Source organism: Pygocentrus nattereri, chromosome 10 (genome assembly GCF_015220715.1).
Source record: "Pygocentrus nattereri isolate fPygNat1 chromosome 10, fPygNat1.pri, whole genome shotgun sequence".
Lineage (NCBI taxonomy): Eukaryota > Metazoa > Chordata > Actinopteri > Characiformes > Serrasalmidae > Pygocentrus > Pygocentrus nattereri.
Genome location: NC_051220.1, coordinates 39654870 through 39662718, shown reverse-complemented (window position 1 = coordinate 39662718; position 7849 = coordinate 39654870). Strand labels below are relative to the sequence as shown.

The 7849-nt window shown below is 41.3% G+C and overlaps 1 protein-coding gene across 1 annotated transcript in view; it reads left to right on the top strand.

Moving 5' to 3' along the window:
- Positions 1 to 7849, top strand: part of dicer1 (dicer 1, ribonuclease type III) — a 41132-nt gene that overhangs the window by 24949 nt on the left and 8334 nt on the right. The window contains exons 14-24 of the mRNA XM_017711283.2: positions 518 to 650; positions 1426 to 1501; positions 1591 to 1730; positions 2344 to 2523; positions 3190 to 3403; positions 3538 to 3691; positions 3847 to 4029; positions 4125 to 4230; positions 4408 to 4583; positions 5532 to 6342; positions 7513 to 7665. Of these exons, the coding sequence (XP_017566772.2) occupies positions 518 to 650; positions 1426 to 1501; positions 1591 to 1730; positions 2344 to 2523; positions 3190 to 3403; positions 3538 to 3691; positions 3847 to 4029; positions 4125 to 4230; positions 4408 to 4583; positions 5532 to 6342; positions 7513 to 7665 (2326 nt within the window). The remainder of the gene's footprint in view (positions 1 to 517; positions 651 to 1425; positions 1502 to 1590; positions 1731 to 2343; positions 2524 to 3189; positions 3404 to 3537; positions 3692 to 3846; positions 4030 to 4124; positions 4231 to 4407; positions 4584 to 5531; positions 6343 to 7512; positions 7666 to 7849) is intronic.

Here is a 7849-nt window from a genome sequence, read left to right as displayed (position 1 = left end):
GGCCCTTTTTTTCCGAATAGCACGTTTCAGCACTGATGTGGTAACGGTACAGAGAAACCTGCTAAAACTGGAGATAAACTACAGGCTAACTTTGTTCTTGCTATAGTTTGGTACTTAATGCTGCAGGTTCAATAGATCATGTGTTTATAACCTATAAATAGCTTCTTTTTAAAAATTCTTACTTTGTAATGATGGCTTATTATTGTTTGTATGATATTAGCAACAATAATAGCCTTTATTTGTTGTGTTTTAAGTACTTTGATGTGCACACAGTCAAAATAACTAAGTCCACTTTCTTTTAAAGCCGCAGCAGCGCATTGTAATCGTTCAGCTTGACTGGTGATCATGGTAGATCCAAGCTATCGAAGGCTCAGACTTTGTCTGAGTGCTGATGAGTTGACCTCAATGAGAAGATCTAAAGATCAAAATTAAACCTGCCGTTTTCAAAAAGCCAGACGTTTGACAAACAGGGTGTGGTGGGTAGTTGAGGTTAATGTATCTAATTCTTGTTTTGTAGATACTGTGCGAGGCTACCCAGTGACCCCTTCACCCATCTGGCACCCAAGTGTAAGACCATAGAGCTGAAAACTGCTGTCTACCAATCCACGCTCTTCCTTCCAATCAACTCCCCTCTCAGGGAGCCTATCGTTGTGAGTACGAGCGATGAGAGCTCTCTGGTTATTTCTCTACTGAATAAATCAAATGTTTTAGAAACTTTGCATGCTGGAAATTTGACATTGGATTTTTCTAAACTTGGCAGTCTCCACTCAGTTAAGAGAGTCTCAGCTTTCATTGCCCTCACTTGATGTTCTCCTAGGGTTGCATTTCTCTTAATTATTATAAAATGTTTTTAAGGATTTCAGGTTTTTAGTTTATAACAACTGGTGCATGAAATGACTCCACTAATGGTGGTTTTGATCAGTAGTGGGGAAAATGCTTTACCTTCACCTTGGTAAGGCGTCTAGAAGTGGTCGTGTCCCTTTGAGACCAACCATTTACTGCATTTAGCAGACGCTTTTATCCAGAGCAACTTGGACGGAGCTCTTTATCTGTCTTTCCATCGCTATTTACAAATGGGTTAAAAAGAAGGCTGGTCCTGAGCTCAGATACTGCTAGAAACAAAAGCCCAAACAAAAATGTTCATGCAAAGAGAAGAAGGAACAGAGTTAAACACAGAGCAGTGCAGTACATTACAGTTAATACTGTGCTGTATAATATACATATTACTACATGGTAATGATTGTTTAAGCAAACACTGAAGACTTTAATTGAGAAGTTTTCACACATTTTTCAGATGTTTCTTGGGGAGCGACTCCATACTGCTGGTTTAAGTCCTTAGGCAGTGCGGGGGAAAATGAAGACGCTAACAGAATAAAGGCATGCTGGATTATCTTTGTACTCATTTATTAATCTGCGCTTTTGTAGGGGCCCCCGATGCCTTGCGCAAGGCTTGCAGAGAAAGCAGTTGCACTACTTTGCTGTGAAAAACTTCACAAAATAGGTAAGACTGCACTTTCCTCCACCATCTGCTATAGCAGCTGATGATTGAAAGCCTCCATTTATTAATGCTGTTTGTCTTGCTGTACTCAGGCGAGCTGGATGATCACTTGATGCCGGTGGGGAAAGAGACGGTGAAGTATGAGGAGGAGCTGGACCTGCATGATGAAGAGGAGACAAATGTTCCAGGCAGGCCAGGCTCTACTAAGAGAAGGCAGTGCTACCCAAAAGCCGTGAGTATGCTCTTTTGGAAGCTTTTTGCTGCTGACCATGTTTGCTGGTGTTTAAGATCATGTTAATGGTTTAAAATGGTATTTACATAGTTCTTTTGGGAGCTCAGTGTGGTCGAAGTTTATTTTACCACTGGAGGTTTTCTAATGGAAGTCATTTGGGATTTGTCTGGCTGGATAAAGTCTCTGTGTATTTTCCTTAAATTTCCAAAGATATCCCGGATTGAAATATAGCTACAGGACACGGTCCGTAACAATTATAACAACTGCACAGGTTTTATTATTCCATTAGCGTGAAGTGGATTGGAACAGGCCTGCTATTACTGAAGGAGCTCCACATTCAGCTAGTTACAGAAGACCAATCACGCCATAATTATTAGATGTAAAACTACACGCTGCAGATTCATACTGGATTAAAATCACTCCACAATTATTACCGTCAGACTGTAAAACTGCACACACTGCAGGTTTATGTTGGATTGCAGTCACAGATCTCATCAGTAAGCATTCATACTATCTACCCAGGTAAAACTAATCCAGCAAGAATAGGTTGGGATCTCTTAAAATATTATTTCAGTTTAAATTGGTGTTGAATCTGTTTTGCTTGTGAATTCAGATACCAGAATGTCTGCGAGGCAGTTATCCAGTACCAGGGCAGTCCTACTACCTGTATGTGATCGGGATGGTTCTCACCACGCCTCTTCCAGACGAGCTTAACTTTCGCAGGAGGAAGTTGTACCCTCCTGAAGACACCACCAGATGCTTTGGCATTCTGACAGCTAAACCAATACCTCGGGTAACGCTTTCAGAGTTTTTAGATCGATTCACTTGTTGCATCACCGTTGTTGCTCTCACAGAATGATCTCTCAAGTGTTGCTCCACCATATTTATCTGTAATCTAGCTGCGGCCTCTGTTTAGGAGAAAGTTGTTCGCCTGAATGTTTATGAACTTTCTTCTTAATTCGCATCACATTGCATCACAGGATGCTTTTCTGAGCACATTGTGAATTTAATTATTAGACTGATCTACTGCATATTCCATAAGAGTGCATAATTAGACCTGTTTAATTGGATTCAGTGCAGTCAGAGTGTGAAATGTTAAAATCACAATTTTGATCGCTGGTTGTTTTATGACTGTTCTAGTATATTAAACATTTAAAAAATACTTTAAAGCATATTGTGTGTTGGGAAGATGTCCTGAAGTATTTTGTTTTTGCCATGTCACTACATCTCCAAGTAATAAAAATGAAATATTAGTACAATTTGAGTTTGAGTCATTGTTGACGTTACTATAAAATATAGATTACTATAATTTTTCTTTTTGTCAACTAATATTTTATAACTTTTAGAATAAAGTAATAACCCTGTAAATTTAATCTATTGCTTTGTGTTTTTGTTCGTAAATATTAATTTGTAATATTCTTTTGCTTTGGAGAGTTTACAAAATTAATTTCATGTACAGATTCCTCACTTTCCTGTGTACACCCGCTCTGGTGAGGTGACCATCTCCATCGAGCTGCAGAAGTCTGGCTTCACTCTGAGTGCGGCCCAGCTGGAACTAATCACACGCCTGCACCAGTACATCTTCTCCCACATCCTCCGGCTGGAGAAACCTGCACTGGAGTTCAGGCCCACTGAGGCCGACTCAGCCTACTGCGTTCTACCTCTCAATGTCGGTGAGTGCCGATCTTCTCCAGACACCCCACCCCGCAAAGTCGGAATGCGAACCTGTGGCAGGCTGGATTTGATAAGTCAGTAGTCATTAATCTTTTATAAAATTCTTTGTCTGAATCCAAACGACTTTTTCCAGTTGGGGATTCCAGTACTTTAGATATGGACTTCAAGTTCATGGAGGATATTGAAAAATCTGAAGCACGCATTGGCATTCCTAACACCCAGTACACAAAGCAGAACCCATTCACTTTCAAAGTGGAGGACTACCAGGATGCTGTCATCATTCCAAGGTAGAGAAAAATAATGTTCCATGCACTTTTCAACTCCCTTTGGTGAATCACTTGACAGCTGTTCTTTTGAAGACTCACTCATATGTTCACTATTTGTTCTTACCAAAGAAAGTACATGTAGTGTCTTAAGATGTTATCTGTCTTCTGTCCCTCAGGTATCGTAATTTTGACCAGCCGCACCGGTTTTATGTGGCTGATGTGTACACAGACCTCACGCCTCTCAGTAAATTCCCCTCTCCAGAGTACGAGACGTTCGCCGAGTACTACAAAACCAAGTACAACCTGGACCTGTCCAACGTCAACCAGCCCCTTCTGGACGTGGACCACACATCCTCAAGGTGGGAGGTCAACCCGAGAGAATGAATTACTCCCGGCATGCACTGTTATTTTATTAGGGAATTCACTGAGGGAGTGTGCTTTTGTTTTCCCGCAGACTGAATCTCTTAACTCCTCGCCACCTCAATCAAAAGGGGAAAGCGCTGCCTCTCAGCAGTGCCGAGAAGAGGAAGGCCAAGTGGGAAAGCCTACAAAACAAACAGGTATTAATCTGAACAGGGGATCTGTGCTGATTATTAGTGATGTATGCATAGTCTTACACTGCTTGTGAGTGTGTTTCCTGCGCACTCCCAGTGGGCGTAATCATGCAGGCTAATTCTGTTAGCGAAGTTTGGACTCACGTCGGATATCGGGACTTATCTGTTCCCTCATCTGTTCAGATTTTAGTTCCTGAACTGTGTGCCATTCACCCGATTCCTGCCTCTCTGTGGAGGAAAGCCGTCTGCCTTCCCAGCATTCTCTACAGACTTCACTGCCTTTTGACGGCTGAGGAGCTGCGTGCTCAGACGGCCAGCGATGCGGGTGTGGGGGCCCAGAGCCTGCCCCCCGACTTCAGGTCAGTCTCAAACCTGCAGCGCTCTGTCGAGAGTCCTGCATAACAAGACAGAGGTTATGGGAATGAGCCAGTTCTGCTGTGGGTTGGTAAATTCCATTACCCACCGATAATATAGCAAAAATATAACAAACAGGCTCGTGATCCAGGACATATTTTGTCTTCCTGATGTTTGATAAGACACCAGCTAAACCCTAAAATGTACAATTTAAAAGATTTAAGATGCTATTAAAAACACAATTCCCAAAAAAGTTTCACCAGGTAGGCATCACTTCTACATGCAGATAAATATGACCACTTAGACTGTATAGATAATCCATCTATACATACAAAGTACATGTAGTACATAAGTGGTAAACTAACAGTAAATATATGTATGTTTACTTGCAGTTTACCTCAAAGTAGTACTTCATAAACTAAAAAGTAGGCCAGAAGTTTATAACTAGTACATAAAGGCTCACTTATAGTACAAATCACAGTACAATTGCTATACAAAATAAACGTGGATGTAAACTAGTGGTGTACTCAAGGTTTACAACTCCTACACCTAACCTAAAATTTAGTCCCAGGAAGTTTTGATATAGTACACCTATAGGTATACTACTGGTACAGTGATGATAATGTACTACATAACATGTACTTGGAAAATATACTTGAGCTTAAGTTTACTTGAAATGAACTTTTAGCATGCTTTGTTTTTGTAAGGTTAAGCCAGCTTCCCAGACCCAGATTAAGCCTAAAAAGAATTTCAAATGGTGATTCACCATTGACCCTACAATTTAGTTCAAGACTAGGCTTAATCAGTGTCTGGGGAAACTGGCCGCTCGATTTCTAACAGCTCCTAAATGGTACTTTATAAAAGCAGTGATACTGATTAGGTAAATGAACTCTTAAAGTACCTCACACTCAGGATTTTGTCATTTTTATACCCCTACTTTTTTTCCACAAAAGGTATCCCAATTTGGATTTCGGATGGAAGAAGTCCATCGACAGCAAGTCTTTCATTTCATGCCCCAGTGCATGCATGGAGGACGCCGATCACTGTAAGCATGGCACAAGCTCACCCCCTGACCACGCTGCCCAGGAAGGCCTTAGTGCCGAGGCCTCCCAGCCCACAGAGAGCGCTCTCTCGAATGATAACTGCAATGCACCAGACGAAAAGCTAGAGACGCACACGCTCCCAGAGTCAGCTCTGCAGCCACGGGACAAAGACGGGAGCGCCTGCGCCTGCCCCAGAAACCTCAGTAATGGCGCAGTGGGCGAAAGCGGTGACCACCACGAGCGGGACGTTTGCCAATGCTCCCAGCTGGGCTCGCCGGAGAGCGACCTATCGACACAAACCACTACCTCAGTTCCTGTGCAGCCCTCTCCGAGCGGTGAGCCCAAGCCCCAGGCCAGCGATGAATGTACCCCAGGCAGGAAGTCGGATTTCCATGACAGACATGTGAATAAACCTACCTCAGACCGTTGCCTTGCGCTCAGAACGGCAACCAGCACCACAGCACCTTCGACAGTGTCTTCAGAGGCACCTGAAACTGCAGCTCCTGCTGCAGGACTGGCTGGGGACTCCCCCAAAACCTTGGGGCCCAACCCAGGCCTCATCCTGCAGGCCTTGACTCTCTCCAATGCCAGCGACGGCTTTAACCTAGAAAGGCTGGAGATGCTGGGGGACTCCTTCCTCAAGCACGCCATCACCACCTACCTGTTCTGCACATATCCTGATGCCCACGAGGGACGACTTTCTTACATGAGGAGTAAGAAGGTAGGCTGTGTGCTGGTCCTGCATAATGTGCTGTTTATGCTCATATACATTACTGTGCAACATTCTTAGATACCTAAGCACATTGTTTAAAACCATTTATCTCCACAATAAATCTCTTTTGATAGTAAAAACACTGTAGATCCATTAATCAATGCCAATAAACAAATACAGTTAAAAAAAAAATGTCTTGTTTTTGAAGTAGTGATTGATATCTTGTGAACTAGTTTGAAGAACAAAGTTTGGTTTCAGACTTTTGTTGTTTTTCTGAGCAAACAAATAGATTTTATAATCTAATTTTACAGTGAAAGTTCCCTTTAAAAGCTAATATCAGTGAAAGCACCTGTTCAGAAATAATACTAGTAATGCTATTTAAAAAAAAAAAAAGCAGTACTTTTAAGCCAGAAGACTAGTTAAGATCGCTGTGTTCGGTATTAGTTCTATAAAAAAGTCCTTAAACTAAGGCTGTTCAGGAAAATGTCTAAAAGCTAGTTTTGTTTGAGGGCATCAAAGCTTTCAATAGAACCGATACATGGTGGTGTTTACAAGACCTCTGTTGCATAGAAGTGATGCTTTATAACAGTGCTATAAATGGAGCAGATGTCCGTCACTTTAGCTCAAGGACCCTTATGTCAATGCAGTGTTATTTACTAAATAATCATAAAATATCATCTTGCAAATACAGACATAATCCGATCATAATAAATATTCATTTACTCAAGTCCTTTTTTAGTGTTATTAATTGCTTATGCTTGTTTTATGAAGCCTTTAGAGAAAGTGTTGCCAAAAATATAATAATAAATAATAATAATAAATAATAAATAATAATAATAATAAATAAAATAAAGCAATGTAAAGAATTAAAACGCTGCTTTTTTTGGCTATACTTTATGAAGATGTTTTGCAGAAGGAAGGCAATATTTGCAGATCTTGTGGTCATGTTGGCTAATTAATTATGTAATAACAAATAAGCTTATTGATTATGGAATTAGGTAGTAGTTGCAGCTTTCCTTTCTATAGCAGACATGCAACTCTTATCATATTCTCTTTATTATTATTATTAATAACAGTGCCTTAGACTGTGGAAATGAGGTCATTGTTTTTTGTAAATGTATTTTAATGTCTAAATGATTAATACCAAATGCGGGAAACAAATGTTTTTATTCCTTCAAGGTCAGTAACTGTAACCTGTACCGCCTGGGGAAGAAGAAAGGGCTGCCCAGCCGAATGGTGGTCTCTATCTTCGATCCACCGGTCAATTGGTTGCCTCCAGGCTACGTCGTGAACCAAGACAAGAGCAGCACTGACAAGTGGGACTCGGATGAGGTAGGACTCCCGGAGCTCCTGCTGTTGTTTACTTTATAGCGCAGGCTTTGCTTCACTCAGTATCAACATACATCTTCATGCACAATTACAAAGCTGTTTTCATGGGTCTGCTTTGGGCTATTTAGAACATCTTGGCTTTATTTGTAATCTGACCTTTCTCTGTTTGCCACTAGGGGGCATGTTC